This window comes from Ostrea edulis, chromosome 2 (genome assembly GCF_947568905.1).
Source record: "Ostrea edulis chromosome 2, xbOstEdul1.1, whole genome shotgun sequence".
Classification (NCBI taxonomy): Eukaryota; Metazoa; Mollusca; class Bivalvia; order Ostreida; family Ostreidae; genus Ostrea; species Ostrea edulis.
Genome location: NC_079165.1, coordinates 71,427,711 through 71,449,912, shown reverse-complemented (window position 1 = coordinate 71,449,912; position 22,202 = coordinate 71,427,711). Strand labels below are relative to the sequence as shown.

Here is a 22,202-nt window from a genome sequence, read left to right as displayed (position 1 = left end):
CCTTATCAAATTTTGAGTAGTATATAGTTTTATTTTGGTATCATTTTTGACAATTTCTTGTTGTATTCTCCCTAACAATGATGTTATTAGTAAACTATATAGTAAACGGGTTTGATCTTGATGCTTTGAATTGCGAAAATTTAAACTAACTTTGCATATAGATATTTAAAAAATGAAAGTACACACATACTTGACTATGCTGAACACTTAGATTATTTGATTTACTATAGTTCAAACTTTATTTTGATAATAGTACAAACTTTATTCAGATAATAGTTACTACTGTACAAACTTTATTTTACTATAGTACAAACTTTGATATAGTACAAAAGGTTAATAGTACAAACTTTATTTTACTATATCAGATTTACTATAGTGTAAACTTTGATTTACTGTAGTGAAAAAAACTATGATTTACTCTAGTGAAACTTTGATTTACTATCGTGAAACTTTGATTTACTCCAGTGAAACTTTGATTTACTCTAGTGAAACTTTGATTTACTATCGTGAAACTTTGATTTACTGTAGTGAAACTTTGATTTACTCTAGTGAAACTTTGATCTAATCTAGTGAAACTTTGATTTAATACGGTATAAATTTTGATTTACTGTAGTGAAACTATGATTTACTCTAGTGAAACTTTGATTTACTTTAGTGAAACTTTGATTTACTATCGTAAAACTTTGATTTACTCTAATCTAGTGAAACTTTGATTTACTGTAGTGAAACTTTGATTTACTATCGTGAAACTTTGATTTATTCTAGTGAAACTTTGATTTACTCTAATCTAGTGAAACTTTGATTTACTCTAGAGAAAATGGCTTTACTGAAACTTTGATCTAATCTAATGAAACTTTGATTTACTTTAGTGAAACTTTGATTTACTGTAGTGAAACTTTGATTTACTCTAATGAAACTTTGATTTACGTTAGTGAAACTTTGATTTACAGTAGTGAAACTTTGATTTACTCTAATGAAACTTTGATTTACTTTAGTGAAACTTTGATTTACTTTAGTGAAACTTTGATTTACTCTCGTGAAACTTTGATTTACTCTAATCTAGTGAAACTTTGATTTACTCTAGTGAAACTTTGATTTACTTTAGTGAAACATTGATTTACTCTCGTGAAACTTTGATTTACTCTAATCTAGTAAAACTTTGATTTACTTTCGTGAAACTTTGATTTACTGTAGTAAAACTTTGATTTACTCTAATCTAGTGAAACTTTGATTTACTCTAGTGAAACTTTGATTTACTCTAATCTAGTGAAACATTGATTTACTCTAATTTAATGAAACTATGATTTACTCTAGTGAAACTTTGATTTACTGAAATTTAGTGAAACTATGATTTACTCTAGTGAAACTTTGATCTAATCTAGTGAAACTTTGATTTAATACGGTATAAATTTTGATTTACTGTAGTGAAACTATGATTTACTCTAGTGAAACTTTGATTTACTTTAGTGAAACTTTGATTTACTATCGTGAAACTTTGATTTACTCTAATCTAGTGAAACTTTGATATACTCTAGTGAAACTTTGATTTACTCTAGTGAAACTTTGATTTACTGTAGTGAAACTTTGATTTACTCTCGTGAAACTTTGATTTACTCTCGTGAAACTTTGATTTACTCTAATCTAGTGAAACTTTGATTTACTTTAGTGAAACTTTGATTTACTATCGTGAAACTTTGATTTACTGTAGTGAAACTTTGATTCACGGTACTGAAACTTTGATTTAATCTAATGAAACTTTGATTTGCTTTAGTGAAACTTTGATTTACTTTAGTGACACTTTGATTTACTCTAGTGAAACTTTGATTTACTCTAATCTAGTGAAACTTTGATTTACTCTAATTTAATGAAACTATGGTTTACTCTAGTGACACTTTGATTTACTCTAATTTAGTGAAACTATGATTTACTCTAGTGAAACTTTGATTTACTCTAATCTAGTGAAACTTTGATTTAATACGGTATAAATTTTGATTTACTGTAGTGAAAATATGATTTACTCTCGTGAAACTTTGATTTACTCTCGTGAAACTTTGATTTACTCTCGTGAAACTTTGATTTACTCTAATCTAGTGAAACTTTGATTTACTCTCGTGAAACTTTGATTTACTGTAGTGAAACTTTGATTCACGGTACTGAAACTTTGATTTAATCTAATGAAACTTTGATTTGCTTAGTGAAACTTTGATTTACTTTAGTGACACTTTGATTTACTCTAGTGAAACTTTGATTTACTCTAATCTAGTGAAACTTTGATTTACTCTAATTTAATGAAACTATGGTTTACTCTAGTGACACTTTGATTTACTCTAATCTAGTGAAACTATGATTTACTCTAGTGAAACTTTGATTTACTCTAATCTAGTGAAACTTTGATTTAATACGGTATAAATTTTGATTTACTGTAGTGAAACTATGATTTACTCTAGTGAAACTATGATTTACTTTAGTGAAACTTTGATTTACTATCGTGAAACTTTGATTTACTCTAATCTAGTGAAACTTTGATTTACTCTAGTGAAACTTTGATTTACTCTCGTGAAACTTTGATTTACTCTCGTGAAACTTTGATTTACTCTCGTGAAACTTTGATTTACTCTAATCTAGTGAAACTTTGATTTACTCTCGTGAAACTTTGATTTACTGTAGTGAAACTTTGATTCACGGTACTGAAACTTTGATTTAAACTTATGAAACTTTGATTTGCTTAGTGAAACTTTGATTTACTTTAGTGACACTTTGATTTACTCTAGTGAATCTTTGATTTACTCTCGTGAAACTTTGATTTACTTTCGTGACACTTTGATTTACTCTCGTGAAACTTTGATTTACTCTAATCTAGTGAAACTTTGATTTTCTTTAGTGAAACTTTGATTTACTATCGTGAAACTTTGATTTACTGTAGTGAAACTTTGATTCACGGTAATGAAACTTTGATTTAATCTAATGAAACTTTGATTTGCTTTAGTGAAACTTGATTTACTTTAGTGACACTTTGATTTACTCTAGTGAAACTTTGATTTACTCTAATTTAGTGAAACTTTGATTTACTCTAATTTAATGAAACTATGATTTACTCTAGTGACACTTTGATTTACTCTAATTTAGTGAAACTATGATTTACTCTAGTGAAACTTTGATCAAATCTAGTAAAACTTTGATTTAATACGCTATAAATTTTGATTTACTGTAGTGAAACTATGATTTACTGTAGTGAAACTTTGATTTACTATCGTGAAACTTTGATTTACTGTAGTGAAACTTTGATTTACTGTAATTTAGTGAAACTATGATTTACTCTAGTGAAACTTTGATATAATCTAGTGAAACTTTGATTTAATACGGTATAAATTTTGATTTACTGTAGTGAAACTATGATTTACTGTAGTGAAACTTTGATTTACTATCGTGAAACTTTGATTTACTGTAGTGAAACTTTGATTTACTGTAATTTAGTGAAACTATGATTTACTCTAGTGAAACTTTGATTTACTTTATTGAAACTTTGATTTACTATAGTGAAACTTTAATTTAGTCCAATGAAACTTTGATTTACTATAGCTTAACTTTGATTTACGCTAATGCAAGGTGAAGATAATGAACAGTGATCAATCTCATAACTCCTTTGTTAGCTGACCTGTTTTTATATTCATATGAAGCAGAATTTATTCAAAAACTTCTACGTGAGAAGAAAAAATCTCTCGCTGTGACCTTCAATTCGACTTTTAGATATATCGATGACGTTTTGTCTATTAACAATGATAGATTTCATTCATATGTCGATTTGATATATCCCTGTGAGCTCGAAATAAAGGACACCACAGAGTCGTCCACTTCTGCTTCATACTTAGATATTTTATTGAAAGTAGACAATAACGGCAAACTGACAACTCAACTGTATGACAAACGGGATGATTTCAGCTTCTCCATCGTCAACTTCCCATATTTGTGTAGCAATATTCCATTATCACCTGCATATGGTGTTTATATATCTCAACTGATTCGATATGCAAGAGCTTGTTCTGCGTATGATCGGTTTTTAAATCGAGGTAAGCTACTGACAAACAAGTTGATGGTACAGGGATTTCAACAGTCTCGATTGAAGTCAGCAAATCGCAAATTCTATGGTCGTTATAACGATCTAGTTCGTCAATACAACCTCGCATTGGGTCAAATGCTGTCTGACGTGTTTCATACCGATTGTTAAGCCGTTCTTGGCACACTGATTTTGACTGCGGATAACTCCGTTTACCTGATCAGGATATGGGGCTTACGGCGAGTGTGACCGGTCAACAGGGGATGCTTACTCCTCCTAGGCACCTGATCCCACCTCTGGTGTGTCCAGGGGTCCGTGTTTGCCCAACTATCTATTTTGTATTGCTTGTAGGAGTTATGAGATTGATCACTGTTCGTTATCTTCACCTTGCATAAGTATGGGAAAACGATGCTACGTGTATGATTATACATGCACTGTACAGAACAAATTAAAGCATGTTTCATATAGCAAATATTTTGATATACATCATAAATATGATTAATATCTAAACAAGGAGAAAAACAAATCCATATCAGAAAAAAAATATCATCTTAATTTTAGTTTATAAGTAGTATGCGACGTACATCTCTCGTCCGTTCGGCAGGAGTGAGTCATTTTAGAGGGGGGGGGGGTATTATTGTTATGTATTGTCTGCTCTTTTAATTTGTCAACCTCGGGTCTGAATACCAAATGAATCAATACCTCTTGTCACAAATATTCATGTCTCTGTGCTTCTTTATTGTGGACGTTCACGCCAAAGTATTCAATGGCGCTTTCATCGTTTGTAAATCTTGAACATATTTTCTGTATGTGTGTGTTTCTACTTTAAGAAAAAAAATCACCCCCCCCCCCCTAAATAAATGACCACCCCGGATCATAAACCTATTAGTCTAGTCAATCTAGCAAACCACCTCAAAGTAATTGCAACAGAAACAAACTCGACGGAATTTAATAAACAAAAGCGTGATTAACAACATACAAAAAATCGGACAAAATCGGACAATGGGAAATATTTGAAATTTAGACTTAAATGTTTTAGTAAACCATCGATATTTTGTAGTGTTTACGGCACGCCGTACACGTAAAGGGGAGTAACTTAACTGTGACAGTCATCGGAATAAAGTTATACACGACGATCTAAAGTGCATGTAATAAAAACCGCGATTAAATAGCTTAACAGTTGTATTAGAAAGGTGATTTTAAGACCTTCTATATACATACAATATTGCTCAGCATCTCATATTCTTTGCCGACTTCCATTCCCGGGGAACTTTCGAGAATAAAGCTTCAAAATATTTTGTTTGACCCTCTACTGAATTAATTTTAATTATAAAACACAATATTTACTTTAGAAGTTATGAATTACAAATGAAATCTTAAAGAATTAGTATCAATTTACAAGGGGGAATTACGGTTGTTAAAAAAGAAAGTATGGAAAGCCATTCGGGTTAAAAGTTTCAGTTATTTTGTATCTTCATCATTTGAGCAAACGTTTTGTATTAAAAACTTTTATAAAACTAAGTAAGTAAAGTATTTTTCTTTTTCTTTTTCAAATTCAGGTTTGGGGAGTCATTCATGGGTAATAATAATGATAATAAAACATTGATAATATAAAACTTATAGGTACCAATTTTGATGCACCAGATGCGCATTTCGACAAATAATGTCTCTTCAGTGATGCTCAACCGAAATTTTTAAAATCCAAAATACCAGTAAACTTGTAGGCCCCAAGAGCTATTTTAGGGGAAAACAGAGTGCCAAAAAAGTGGAGTCAAATTCGTCAAAGGATAAGAGCTATGCATGAGGGAGATAATCCTTAATTTTGAAACGAATTTCTAAATTTTATCACAGCGATTAAATATACATCCGTATTTTCAAGCTAGTAACAAAGTACTTAGCTACTGGGCTGTAGAGACCCTCGGGGACTAACAGTCCACCAATATAAATAATAAAAATCAATGTAAGTAAACACTTGCGCATAGTATCATGATTTGATGTAAAATCGAGTAGTTACTCTTTCTAATTAGTCTTGGGCTCACGACCTGCGGAACCACATCTCCTAGCAGCATGCGAACAGCGCGCTAGACCGCCCGGCCATCTATTCAAGACAAAACTTGTTTTCGATGACGATGGAATTCTCGCCACGCTGGCACACGATCAGTGAGAATGGAAATGGGATACAGTTATTTATCGTAAATTTTAGAGGAACATACAAAATGCACATTGTGTTTTAAATGTCGATATATAAAGCACAGAAATAGCAACGAACTCTGAAATAAACATACGAAATCAATGTCGGATGAAAATTTAAATTCAATTAGTTAGGGGGAGGGGAATAAAAACTCCCGCAAGTTTCTGTCATCCGACATCGATTACACTTTAGTGGAAAAAGGAAAAAGACAAGCGACTGTTGAATACCTCATAATATTTAAAACATATTTTAAATAAAATGAACATTTGATAGATTTAATGTACACTTTCATTTGTGAATAAACAGTAGAAAAGGTATACAGAGTGTTATTTATAATCGTACGTTTCTTTTCTTGTTATTCGATTAGTTTCAACATTTGTCATATTAAGTTTTAAAGGGGGGGGGGGGGGGTTCTTGGTGAAAACTATGTGAACTTAGTTTTTTGTGAGACATTGAATTTTTGATCTTGCCCCTACGTGAAGAATATCGTTAAAACCAGACGTCTTTTTAGGAAACGAAGTTTGTCAATCCTTGCCCTTTCTACATGCATTCACAGGATGCGACACAACGTCAAGAATGTTCGGCATCGGAACAGGTCCTGTATAGTCAAAATGTAGACAAATCGCGAAAAAATTCTGTATATGATTAGTTTTTAAATGGAGGCAGGCTACTGACAAACAAGTTGATGGTGAAGGGGTTTCAACTGTTTCGTTTAAAGTCAGCATTTCGCGAATTATATGGTCGTTATAACAATCTACTTTGCCAATACAACCTATCATTGGGTCAAATCTGTCTGACTTGTTCATATAGATTGTTAGGCCGTTTTTGGCACAATGATATTGAATGAGGGTAACTCCGTTTGCCTTATTAAGATATAGAGCTCACGGCGGGTGTAACCGGTAAACAGGGGGTGCTTACTCCTTATAGCCCATAGGCATCTGATCCCACTTCTGGTATATCCAGGGGTCCGTGTTTGCCCACCTCTCTATTTTGTATTGCTTATAGGAGTTACGAGATGGATCACTGTTCGTTATCTTCACCTTCCTATATGAGGATTTCATAGAGAAAAAGATATATTCTGGTGTCGATGTCATATCGACTTTGTACGATGGAATACCATAGAGACACTTATAGGAGATTTGCTTTGTGAAGAATTGTCTAACACAATATCATTTTTATAAGTTCAGTCATTGCCACTAACTACTAATTACAGCTGCAGAAAAGGAGCACTGCAAGAATTTTTTAAGTCATAGAGTGGACTAAAGAAATGATTAATTTGGATCCTTCGAATTGGGGCTTATCACTGCTTTCAGCAATTCTTGTATCCGTTAAAACTAAATTACAAGTCGCGCCAGATAAACTTTTGAACGTTTTTCGCTGTAAATGCAAGGCAAATTGTGACACTAGCCGTTGTACTTGTAAAAACATGGACTGAACTGTACTGCAATTACTCAAATGATCACTTATATAATTATCAGGCACGTAGCAATAATGGCTCTACACCTCTTATCATTACAAGGAAAAGTTGATAAATTTTTACGTACAGAGGTCGATTTTTAGACAGATTGGTTGCCCTCCCTCCTCTTTTTTTTTTTTAAAATAGCATTGTAGTGAACTGTACACAGTGGAAGTGTAAAATTGAACTGAGAGAATAACCTTAGCCCCACCACCACCACCACCACCACCACCACCACCACACACACCATCAAGGATTTTTATAACTTTGGATTAAAATTTACTTGTCAATTTTCAGGCAATATTATGAAATTATCTTCACACACCCCCCCTTTTTTTACGATGCTGCGTGCCTGATTCATTTTGCTTTTAATTATATGTGTCCATTGTTTTTAAAACAGATTACCCCTGAAATTCTCGGTATTAATTGCACAATAATTTGGATATAACTAAACATCAAATATGGCTATAACCCCCCCCCCCCCCCCCCCCCCCCCTCTTTCCCAAACTCTAGAACTTGACGAAGTGCACGTATTAAAGATTTCTTTATAAAATCGAAGAAACTGAACCTTGTTTCGGCATAGATGTAGTACAAACTGTTAAAACTCAGCTTAATAAAGAATTTGGTAACGTAAGCTTTACTATGCACTGTTTGTTTTAAAATACTACATGTATTTATGTGAAACATAGGACCGGAATGGTAAGCGCGCCTCCAACTTCCGATGTAAGGGGAGTAAATGCAAAAATGTAGGTCATCTTTTACAGACCATTTTTGAAGGGGCATTTGTTTTGTGTTAACAGTTTATTTTAATGTATAAATCTTCATGTGGTAACTCATATATGCCTAATGGACAGGAAAAAGTATTTTCTTCCAAAATCCAGTTTTTAACGATTTTTGTTGGAAAATGAAGATTTCAGCCCAAAATTCGGCAAGGGAAAATAACTTTTGGTGCAGAAAAGTTTAGTTGTGCATTTGGACGTTTTATTCTTAAATTTATAAGACCAATGTCATCTCTTCTATAAAACAGTCATTTCCTATCATTTCCAGTTTTTCACTATTTTTGTTTTAGAAAAAGGTAGGTTTTCCTACCTAAATGGTATTTTTCATATATATTGCCAATAATCTATATATCTTACTTGTTGAACAGTTTTTAAAATAAATCCTAACTTCAATTTTTTATTGGTAGACTCAAATGTATGACAAAATGTGGGTTTTCTTCTTAAAATTTCAATCTTTAACAATTATATTCAAAAAAGCAAGATTTTACCCAAAAATTACAGTCAAGGAAAGAATATATTCTGCTGTAAAAAAAAATTAATCGAACATTTCCAGGTTGAAATTTGAGATATGAAATTTTTATTTTTACTGTATGTTACATAAAATGGACATTTTCTTCAATTTCCAGTTTTTAGCGATTTTCATGAAAAAACACATCCTTTTACCCCAAAATTCCAATTTTCCCATGGAAATACAAAAGCCGATTTTTAATATGTTGTTTGCATGTGTTTTCTTGCATGAATAATCAAAATTTTATTTCTGTTGCAATTAGATTGAGGTTTTGCTCATTTTTGAGCTAGATTGACTAGACTATATGCAATCCGAGGTCCCCGAGCTTCTATTATTGTTACGTCACGAAATTCAGGCGAATTACGTCACGATTACTCAATGCTTAAGACGTCACAATGAGTTTCGTCATAATTTCTTTCCTGTCGCTAAGGAAGCACATATTTCTTTCTTACAGAGCCAAGAATTTTTGATACATTATTCAATGGAACCTACAGCAATGGATTTATTTGAACCGTAAGTATGTCACATGGTTTCTAAATTTTGCGTGAAATATATCTACATCAATACATGATTTAACCCTATATTCATTTTTACAGACTTTCAACAATTCATGAAGAGGCTGTCTATGAAGACTATAATGTTCAGCTCAAATACTTAAATGATGAAGGTAAAATAATTTTACTCATCAACTGATTAAATAAAGCTTATCTTAACTGATAATGGGAAGATCAGGCGTTTTGGGGGAGAAAACACTGGTCACATTTCATATTCAAATAAACTATCCGAAGTTTAGGTCTAATTCACTGTATCTAGAACCCTATTCATTTTAAAAGGAAACATTAATTGCATATTTTCAGCATTTGACATACACTATACTACTACCACCACCACTACTATTATTTAAGATGAATTACAAATTGGGAATCTTATCTGACTTAATGAATGACATAGTTGTACTTACAGTGAGATTGAAACGGTGTTTATAGTAGATTTAAAAACTTTATATCTTATAGCCAGGAACAATAGGTATAAATAGCACCCACAACCAATAGTAATAGTACAAAAGATGAATACATACCCTTGTAAGCATTTTTCATGGGCGTATTATCACCCTTATGAATCCCAATTTAGTAAGAAATTGAATGTCTTTTTATATTCTTATGACACATTATAATGGTTCTTAAACATTGAATTCAGCTCATGAAGCAAACATCCGTGCGAATTTTCGTAGGTACTCGATATTAAACACGAGTGTTTGAGAAAAGTAACTACTTTCATTCAAAGAATGGGACATATTTTGTTTCTTAATACGTCTGTGCGTTCCATGCGATATATGTTAGACAAAGAAAACTCTCATTTATGTTGGTTTTGAGAAAAATAAATCGACCGATCGCATCAAAAATCTAGAAACCCTGCGTAACTGAATCTTTTCACCATGGTAACGATTGTCCACGGTGATAATGAACCATTCGCGGTCTTCCTGTTATATTCTTAGCTTACGGACTTCCACCGATTAAATTTTCTCTTGTTCCCCACGCTTTATTCAATCTTAGGGCGTATTACGCTACGCGACAACTGTTAGTTCTTTATGATAACTACAATTCCAATTCCTTTTCAAATTTGATATGTAGCATCTTTTGGGACATGGCGACATAAATTGTAAATTTCAAAACTCTTGCACCCTGGGGCCTTAAGGACGGGGCATAATTAGTCAAAAAATGACCAATTTTCAAAACGTTTCAGTACTACTGCCTAGTGATGTAGTAGCAGGAAGTGTAAATTCCATGACTGTAGAACGGGTCCAAATTAGTCACATCGTGTTAATGTTACATATATTTTGTAAAGCCTTTCATCATTAAAGACACTTTCGAAGGCATTTAAGTTTTAAGAACACATCTTGTTTTATACTGTTGCTGAATATTAGAATTTAGCTTAGATATTCAGAACAGATTTTTTTTTAAAGATTTAACATAACCCTTGGAACTAGTGATACTTTAACTAATACTTAGGCGACCGTTAAGGCACGTGGGCTTAATACTTAATAAAGTACTACCGTAGAAGTGAGAGGTCTTTGTCGGGCCAACGCCTAGACCCGTAGAACGACCTCTGTTTTAAGGTCATATCCGAAACCTCTAATGCTGGACGTTTGGCAACTGCGACCGAAATTAAAATATTTTCTGATAGAGTATACTTTAAAGGTAAATTGATGAAGGTAAGATTAAGCATAAATGGATTAGACAACAGGCATTGCCTATACAAGCCTTTTCTATAATCGCTGTTGATATTAACTACTGAAGATAAAAATACTTCGTTTTTAACGAATGAAAGTAAGATACTTACTAAATATGTATTTAATTTGCCTGATGAAAGTAAGATACTTACTAAATGTATGTATTTAATTTGCCTGATGAAAGTAAGATACTTACTAAATGTATGTATTTAATTTGCCTGATGAAAGTAAGATACTAATAAAGTATTTAATTTGCCTGATGAAAGTAAGATACTTACTATAGTGATAAAGTTTTATCTTAACTGATCAAGGTAAGATACTTGCTGGTAAACTCTGCCTTAACTAATAAAGATCAGATACTTATACTGTCCTTATAAAGTATAGTTTACCTTAATGAAACTTGTGTATAGTTTGTCGTAACTTAGATACTCACTAATAAAGGTTTTATCTCAACTGATGAGGATACGATGATTACTAATAAAATACAATTTATCTTAATTAATGAGGGTAAGATACTGATAAAACACTGTCCATGAATGTAGATAAGATAACGAACGGTGATAAATCTTATAACTCTTACAAGGAATACAAAACAGAGACAAACTCGAAACCTAGATATGCCAGAGGTAGGATCAGGTACCTAGGAGGAGAAAGCATCTCCTGTCGACCTGCAACACCCGCCGTGAGCCCTATATCTTGATGGAGTAAACGTATTCTCTTTAGAGAAGTCGAGAGGCATAGCCTTCATGCATCGACGCTATGCCTCTCGACTTCTCTAAAGAGAATAAAGTAAACTACAGGGGCTAAGCCCGTTTTGGGCCCGAACTCTGTGATACCATAAAATAATATTTTTATGGTATCACAGAGTTCGGGCCTAAAACGGGCTTAGCCCCTGTGGAGTAAACGGAGTCATTCGTAGTCATATATACTTAATGATAAATTACAGCTAATCTTTAATGACGGAGATAAGACACTTATTGATTAAGTTCAACTGATCTTAACTGCTGCAGGTAATATTCTTTTAACTGATAAAGTAACGTATATGTACACCTTGACCGATAAAGTAAGATTTTCTGAACTGAAGAAGGTAAGATCTATCTGAGGACTAAGGTAACCCAGACTGTGAAGGTTAGATACTTAGCTGATGTACTTGTGGGCGATATATTCCAAAGGTTGTGAAGATGAGATACTACTAAAAGTCTCTTAATTTTCTGTAGTCATCATCGATGATTGGTCATTTGATTCTGGGTTAGAATAGGTCATCAGTACCCCCTTTGCTTGTCGTAAGAGGCGACTACATGGGGCGGTCCTTTAGGTGATGCCGCAAAAACCGAGATCCCGTGTCACAGCAAGTGTGGCACGATAAAGATACTTCCCTGCTCAAAGGCCGCAAGTGCAGAGCATAGACCCAAATTTTGCAACTTTCACAGGAAATGGTGACATCACCATATGAATGAAAAATTCTCGAGTGGGGCGTTAAACTATATCATTCGAGTCGATTTTTAAAATTATGATTATATAAAAAAAAATAATATAAAAAAATATACAGGTATGAACTAAAGAAAGCCACACGCATGTTATAGAGGTGACAATGAATTGTACTTAGCACTCCTAAACTGTTTGTTGATTATGAGAAGAAATTAACAGCTGCATAACCACAGAGATGTTCAATAGATGATATTTACAATGTGCAATTAAGTTTACGGATAAGATGTGCATGAGAGAATAGCATAGCTCTGTAAATTTTCAAACTAATCCTTCCCACACTGCTAATCAAACTAATATCTTTATATTGTTCACAACAGATTCAGTATCAGAAGCATTCACTTCAGCAGCCCAGAAAAAGGCACAAGACGATCCCCTTTTACAGTATGTATTATTAAAGCAGATTTTCTCTTCCCTAGTGATACACTTTATCTGATGTGAAATTACTCCGAAAAGGTTTCCGTCAATGAAAGTTTAAATAATATAAGCCATGGATGTATTATTTAAACAACGAATAGTGGTTTACTTGTCATCATTGTCAGTGACGGATTTAAGGGGGAGCGCCCCCCCCCCTAAAATTTTCAAATTTAAGGTAAATCGTGCTCTCTTTTGTTAGAAGAATAAAAACGATAGAAGAAACAATCATTTCTTCCACTCTCGCAGAAATAAATGACAAAATCTTTTTGTTTATTGAATTACTTTTTTGGGGAGAACCCACATTTTTTCCAAAACCCTTAAAATTTGCGTCATTTTATTAATTTCACCTTATCAAAAAAGACAGAAAATAGTAAAAATTACTGCATAGGAGACGTATATCTAGCCCTATAAACTCTGTAAAATCCGGGGGGGGGGGACTTCGTCCTCTGCCCCCCCCCCCCGGGCTTCGCCCAGACCCCCTGCCTCAAAATATTGCGCCCACTTATTGCAATTCCTGGACCCACCCCTGATTGTGGTATGATGGACACCAGCATTGTGACTCCGACCTTTCTACAGCAGCTAGTCCACTATGTCATTATAGTTTACTTACCAGGAACCATTGATCAAGATCTACAGCAGCTAGTTCACTATGTCATTATAGTTCACTTACCACGAAGCATTGATCAAGATCTACAGCAGCTGCTGTGCCAAAGGTTGAAGTAACAGACAAACAAATAGACAGATATATCAAACCACTAACCTACAATTTATGATTTCAGGAGCAAAGGGCGATAAATCTATCCTATTGAATTCAATCACCCTAATTCGTCTTACAAACTTACAAACGACGTGTCTTTAGAAATGAGCAATTTTTGATTTTACAATCTACTATTGCGTCATTGAGCTTTAGTGTGAAACTGTGCACTATCAATTGAATGTTCAGCCGGTTGGAATGCGTTTTATCTGATAAAGTCTTCTCCAAGTCCATGATTAAAATTCTTAACCATTGCACATCATCGCATATAATTGCATGTTGTTGATTTAAAATCAAACAATGGAACACAACTATTCACGTTGGAACTAGAATGAGCTAAGCCTCCTTTTATTTTTGTAGACACTGGATCAATCTATGTCTTGAAAACATCCAACTGAGGAGAGACTTGGAAAGAGAGTTGTTGGAATACAAAGAAAATATAGGAGTTAATTCCAAAAAGCTTCTGGAACAGGATCTTTTCGAACTCCATGAAAAATTGTGTGAACTTGAAAGTACACATGAACAAATGGAGATAGATTTAGGTGCTAGAGATCCATGGGGAAAGTTGTCTGTCGATGAACTTAAAGAACGGATTCAAGAAAAGAAAAAGAATACGAATCAAAATGATCGACAGATTCTTAATGAACCAGTGGATCAGGCAACGTCCATGTACAATCCAATTCAGAGAAACCAAAATAAAGCCAATGAAGAATATGTGAATGGCAGAAACTCTGGAAAACTCGTTTTCAAGCAAATCCAGATAGATAAAAATAAAAGCCAATCCGTAAGGGGTCTTTCTAAGGAAAGGAAAGAACGGGTTGTGAAGGATAAGATAAACAGAAGAATTTTCGGAGGACACAAAAAGCGAGGGTAAAGGGAGAATTGAAATCATAGTCAAAGATCAAGTTCCACACTTTCCACCTCCAAGACTTAAAGGAACTCACGATCTAACAACGAAGTTGCCGTATTGTGAAAATGCAACAGGCAATGGAGTTGAACTACCAAAAATACCAAACAATTCACAAAAGAAACGCGTCACTAGCTCCTCATCACAGCGGATCAAAAGTGCCAGTAAGCTGCCAGAAATTCAGACTCCAAGAGCACAGACTCGGGTCGATCAGGCATTTTTTAGTACATCTGATTCAACACAAACTGATTTACCATCTAAGCAGCGACAGAAACACGGCATCTGCGAACAGAACGCTAGTGTCACTCAAACTTCTCACAACACCCTTCCTACATTGGTGAAAACTCCAAAAACACAACAGGACATTCGTAATGTTTCCAAGTTCCAAAACGAAAAAAGAAGCAAGCCCTTAATAATACACATGCTTACGACATTCTAATTATACAACACAACGACATCGATGAGTCAGACAATTACACATCAAACATTCAAGAAATTCCTAAATGTCCTCCATTGCCAAAAATCCCCACAGATCATCGTCCTTTTCGAAATAAGACTGTTTGTAGGAAAACACCTTCCATTCCCCCCAAAGATACAGGAACCAAACTGGAAGACTGGTGATACTACAGAGTTTGTCCGGGTGGGAACCGAAAAACATTTGCATGACATAGCTATTTGAAATACATGTAATTATTCAGTGAAGCTCTAATCTATATGACGAACGAATTCAAAGATGGAATGATCACAACAGCTGAAGAACATCAGAAAATGATGAAAACCATTGACTGATAATAATTATACCAACTTCAGAAGATTTGATTAGATAGAATGATAGCCATTTCTCTCAATATCTACTGGCATTAGATGGGAATGTATTATCGGATGTCAAATAAAATCGTCAAAAATGATGTCAGATAGTCCTGGCCTGGATTGCTCAAAATAAACTTAAGTCGAAACTTGGATTCAAGTTTGAGACTTTATCCAAATTTTGACTGCTCAAGTAAATGAAAACTCAAACTTAAGTTTGTGTTGTTTTTTTTCCCCCCGAGGAATCCAAGCCAGTGCTTTATAACCTCTCCAAAACACGAAGATAAGAAGACGAGGAAAAATTGTGAAAGATAGACTGAAGTTGAAAAAATAATCCTGATAACTTGAAATACAAATTAAATGTAGTCATATACAGTATTAAGTACAAAATTAAATTTGGATATAAACTGTTACAGATTTCTTTTGCTTACTCCAAACCTGTCAAGAACGAAAGGTTTTAGTGTTATCCAGATGCTGTGGTCCAATGAGAACTAAGAGTACCTGAAATTAAAATGTAAACATGCAATGAATAGAGTAGTGTCAGTAAATCATACAAATATCCTAAAGTTGGTGGAATTACAGAAATATGATTTTTCTTGTCTGTTCATATTTACTTAGGTCAAGTGGGCATAATTCATTTTGTTAGCAGATTATGGAGACCTCTCATTGGTACACATGCTCATTGGTATACATGTAGTACACTACTATACAACAACAATAGGCAGTGATGGGATTCGAACCCACAGATCTTCACACTAGACTGAATAGTGCAAACAAATACAGGGTTTTTGGAATGGACACAAATTAAACAACAAAGTGCAAGGTTGAAGAACATTGACGTTAATGGTTAGAACAATAACATAGCACTTGAAATGGTAAATATATATTGGTGGGGTTTAATGAACCAACAGATTCCAATGCAAGACCGTTCAAAACACATGCATGCACGCTTTTTGAGATCACATATACTAGTATACAATGGCTTCCATCATGATTTTCCAAATGAGGAAACCTTTCATCTTTTATATTTCTCAGAGAAATGCAATCTGTTTTACTACATGTATACCCACGTCACAGTATTTCATTGATCCTGGAATACAAATCATTCAAGTTAATACAAACTCAATGTCAACATTAAACTTAAAATAAAATGGTTAAAGTGTTTGTACTTATATTCTAACAAGAGCGGAAAAATTAAGAATCGTGTTTTAAACCGTCTCATCCGAAAATGTGCCCCTAAAGGGCGGTGATTGTGTGAAGGCAGTCTCCTCCACATAATTCATTATCCTCCCTGTCCCTAATGCTTTTGCAGCCCTAGATGGAGTGAACAGAGATAAAAATGCACATGCATATCCTGTTCTGCTATTCTTAAATATATGCATTTAGATTTTATACTGTATCACCAAACTTAAACAAGTCCTTCAAATCTTTAAGACAATGATCATTATAATAATTTTGTCAACACCCTGAAACCAAACCCTTACTCCCTGGAATAATGATTGATTGATTGATATTTTCCGCCACACTCAACAATTTTTCAGTTATCTAGTGGCGCCCAGTTTTTATTGGTGGAAGAGAGAACCCAGATGCAATGTACCTGGGAAGAGACCACCGACCTTCCGAAAATAAGCTGGGAAACTTTCTCACTTACCGACGCAAGCGGGATTCGAACCCGCGCTGACAGAGGTGAGAGGCCGAGTGATTTTGAGCGTGATGCTCTAACCACTCGGCCACGGAGCCCCCCCCCCCCCCCCCCCCCTTGGAAAAATGAAATTTACAATTTTTGTAAAGGACTACCTATTCCTTGTAGATATCCATTTAGTTTTAATTTAGTATCAATAACACTAAAGAAGATGTTATATAAGTGTTTTACACATAAACGCTATATACCACATTTGGCCTCACCATAGGGTCAAAACCCCTACCCAGGGGATCATGAAAATTGCAATTTTGATAGGCCTTCCTGCTCTACATCACTATGCATTTAGTTTTTCTTACATATATGTGGTGGTAGAGAAGAAATTTTTTGAAAATTATTCAATTTTGTGGCAGTTTTTGTCCTGCCCTTAACGCTCAAGGGGTGTAGGAGTCCTGAAATTCATAATTTATGTTCCCTTTGTATCAAAGATGCTTCATACAAAATTTGAAAGGAATTGGAAAGACCATTACTTATCAAGAAGTTAAAACTGTTCAATTGTTACATTAACGCACGATGACAGATGACAACCAATTGCAATATGTCACCTGAGACCTAAAAATCATAGAAACGACTTTTAAAATCGTACAAACTACTTTTTAAAGGGTACCTGTAAAGTGCGAAACGAAATTGAAACGAAACGAAACGAAACCTACCGAAACGAAACGGATTGTACAACTGAACTCTTTTAATTACAATAATTAAAATGATATCATAGGCCCCTGTGAAAGTTACCACATATAGATAAAATTCACCTCCCCTTTCATGTAGGCTTTCGGCTTGACTGATATAAAGTTTTAAAAGATGGAAGGTTGGGGGGGGGGGGGGGGGGGGGGTTAAGCACAAAGTACATATCCGAAGTTAATTGAATACCATGTGCAATTAGTTTCGGATCCATAAATTTCAGAACGGAGGGTTACAGTCTCACAGGTCAGAGGTCTGGAGAAACACACTAAACGAGGGGTGGGGTCGCCGGCGTTGGATCCGCCCTTGGGCATAAATGCATGTTTCAGTATTTTTTGCTCTAAAGACAAATCTATGTATACATGTGAATATTGTGTATTTATATATAGTATATCAAACGATGGTTCTGAGTATGTCCTCCCGTTCTCTTTGTAATTTCTGCTTCCCTTGTTCATAAGCCTTTTGATTTTACAAAATGCTGACCTCCTCCTGATATTATTGCATTAAAAAAATTCCGTTTTCCCTCCCGTTTTCAATTCCCCGTCTTAGCAACACCCCAAATGTATAGAGTTATCTTTAGACTCACTACCTATCAGTAATGAATTTTCAATAATACATGTATACATATCTTACCGAATTGCATTCATAGAATATGGTATGCTATTTAATTTTTTCCATTATTGAAAGTACTCGCACCTCAGCAGTTAGAGATCAAGTAAGAGGTTAATAGCTCTTCCTGCTTTCAACTTTTTCAGACACCAGCTTCTTCAAACAATGTATCTATGCCCAAAGGTGGATCCAACGCCAGCGACCCCAGACCTCTGAGACTGTAACCCTCCGTTCTGAAATTTATGGATCCAAAACTAATTGCACATGGTATTCAATCAACTTCGGATATGTACTTTGTGCTTACTCATCCTCCCCCTCCAACTTTTAAAACTTTGTATCAGTCAATCCGAAAGCCTATATCAAAGGGGAGGCGAATTTTATTTATATATGGTAACTTTCACAGGGACCCAAGATACCATTTTTAATTATTATAATTAGAAGAGTTCGGTTATACAATTTGTTTCGTTTCGTTTCAGTAGATTTTGTTTCGTTCCGGTGTTTCGTTTCGTCTCGGTATATTTCGTTTCATTTCGCACTTTACAGGTACCCCTTTTTAAATCGTTTCTACGATTTAATAAATCGTACAAACGATTTATTTCTATTTTTTCTGCTAGGTGAAATTGGCACGAATACTATTTGGTAATCTGCGAACTGTCTAGATTCAACATCAGACCTTGTGAGTTTACCGATACATGTGATATCTAGGATTGACTTTTACGCAGAATCAGGGTCATGCATTCTTAGTCTGAGATACTATAACATTAGTTTCCGGTATTTTGTCCATCAACAGTCAATCGGAACTCCTCGGATGTCTCGCGCACTCGACACAGATCTCGGATGTAATACGATGCCATCCATGAGTGAATTTGATGCATTGCCAATATTGTAATACACCCCTGCAAGTAGTATACACATCAATACAAGAGACGAAAGTCGCCATCATGAACAAGATTTCTTCGTGTAGTCATGTCCCCCACCGCCGTAAAAAAAAAAGTTGAAGCACAAAAGTCCCATATATCGAGATACTAACATATTATAACGAGATATTTATTTACTCCTTATATAACGAGTTAGATCCCCCCACCTTACTTTTTCAAAAATGAGCCTATCCAAATAAGTGTGCAAATGAACAATGCTGAAAGAGAACTTGTATTACCTTTAATATATTTTGAGATAGGTGGTCAAGGTCATAATGATTTCACGTACATAATATTTTGTGGCAAGATAACACTAACTTCCATTTCTTAATATATATAACGTCCCACTCGAGGATTTTTCACTCGCACTTTCGGCCCCACCCTGGAACTAAAACCATTACCTCCTCGGATCATGAAATTTAAAATTTTCGTACCTTCTAAACATCTATTTACATTAATATTGTATCAATAGCATTAAAGAAGATATGTATGTGTTTAACACATATATACAATATAATACTACATGTAAGTTTTGGCCCCACTCTGGGGTCAGAACCTTTGCCCTAGGAATCATAAAATTTACAGTTTTGGTAGAGGACTTCCTGCTCTACATCACAAAGCCCCAGGAGTCCTGAAAGGACAAGGTACGTTTGTGGCTAAATTTAAATATAAACGACAGATCGATGAAGTTGGAATTGTTTTAATAGGAAACAAGCATGTCATAAAACTACAGGAACTGCAGCATGTAAATAATGAACAATATATTGTAATGAATTGATTTTCAAGTGTATATATTTAAACTTTTAAAGCCTGTATGTTTGACTTGCTACTAATTCAATTTTTACGGGGAAAATATAACCGAATTTTGCATTCGAACTCTCGCACTATTATGCTCTGATATAGAGGTACCGATTAAGCTATCGCGTTTTCATTTTAGATATTATTAAACTTTTTATTTTATGAACAAAGATTGCATTCGGTTGCAGATGTGTATTCTTTTTTAAAAAGCCAAGCCAAAGCCATAATAAAATTCTCACTTAATAACATACATATTATGTATCATGAGTGGGTTTTTTTTATTCAGATGGACAATCATTAGATGTGTCTGACATATTGCTTAATACAATATTAGAATAGCATTTGAAATTACCCATGCAACATACCCAATAAGTTATAATTAGCCTACATGTACGTTAGAATATTATGATTGGCAAGGCATATTTAGACATGTATTTAGATGCGCATTGTAGCCGCCACAGCATATGCACACCAATTTAGAGGAATAATTCATGTCATACACTATCTATGATAAAAATGAATATGTGATTGAACTTTGCCACGTGTTCCATTAATTGCGTTGATATCATTGCGTATCTATATCAAACATAACAGGAGTAAAATTGGAATCGGAAATATCTGTGTCGAAGATTCCAATTCTCTGATTACACACTATCTTCTTCAATGCAAACTATGTAGATCTTATAAAATTTAATATGCTGTACATATGCATATTATTCATTCATTAAACTTGTATATATGAACACCATCAACGTTGAAATTTGTATTACAGATGAACGCGGGAAATGTTTAAACGTTAAATTTAATAGTCTGCTCATTTACCAACCAAGTCGAAATTTTGCTCATTACTGACTTTCAACATGATTAATTTGTACACAAAACATTTTTGTGGTTGTTGCATGTGCTTGATCTTAAAAATGGTTTCAAAGGCATAAAAAACGGCTAATTTCGGTAAATCATGTCAATCGGAGATAAGGAAAATGACGTCACAGAACATATTACGTCACTAATTTCCACAGGTATCATCAGGGCCAATGCCCTAGTGCATAATCATAATGATTAATTAAACCAAGTGAAACCACATTTTAAATTTATCCTAATTTTGTGGCGAAATTTGGGCCTTAATGTACCTTGCTCTTTATGTCCCACGATGTTTCATTCCAAAATTGAAAGGAATTGGAATGGTACTAATCAAGAGGAAGTCAAAAATGTTCTTTTGTTCACATTTAATAACTGACCATTTTCGCCCCACCCTGATATCCAAAAACTCCTACCCTTGTGATCATCAAATTTACAATTTTAGTAAAGGACTAGCTGTTCTTTCTGAATATTCATTTAGAATCAATAGCTCTAAAGAAAATGTTATCTAAGTGTTTTACACATAAACACTAGGCAAGTTTGACCCCACCCTGGGGTCAAAACCTCTACCCCGGGGATCATGAAATTTACAATTTTTGCTGAGGCCTTCCTGCTATACATCACTATGCATTTAGTTTTTCTTAAACATGTATGGTTGTAAAGAACAATATTTTTGAAAATTGGTCAATTTTTGCCCCACCCCTATGGCCCAAATAGTCTTGAAATTTACAATACATGTATGTATGTGAAAATGTTTTATTTTTCAAGAATGTGCAGTCCTGGTTTAGGGATTTTTTTTTCAGTAAATGTTGTTGATAAAGAAAAAAGTTTTTTGCTGGATAGCTCAGAAAATGAAATGATCAATTTGATTAATTATCATTTAAAGTACTTTGTATATTGTTGCAAATGTAGAAGCAATCCGCCTTTGTTAAATAACTTTGTTACCACTTGACAAATGTGTACAAAGTAGAAAGGTAGTAAGCATGCAAAAATGATTATGTAGATGTCTTTGAGAAGAAATGGAATGCATTTCATAAATTAAAAGATTTATA

At 34.2% G+C, this 22,202-nt stretch overlaps 1 protein-coding gene across 1 annotated transcript in view; it reads left to right on the top strand.

The window, feature by feature from the left end:
• Nucleotides 1-15,803, top strand: part of LOC125647397 (uncharacterized) — a 19,425-nt gene extending 3,622 nt beyond the window's left edge. The window contains exons 3-6 of the mRNA XM_056157149.1: nt 9,443-9,501; nt 9,585-9,655; nt 13,024-13,087; nt 14,235-15,803. Of these exons, the coding sequence (XP_056013124.1) occupies nt 9,443-9,501; nt 9,585-9,655; nt 13,024-13,087; nt 14,235-14,748 (708 nt within the window). The 3' untranslated portion in view covers nt 14,749-15,803. The remainder of the gene's footprint in view (nt 1-9,442; nt 9,502-9,584; nt 9,656-13,023; nt 13,088-14,234) is intronic.
• Nucleotides 15,804-22,202: the final 6,399 nt, after the last annotated feature.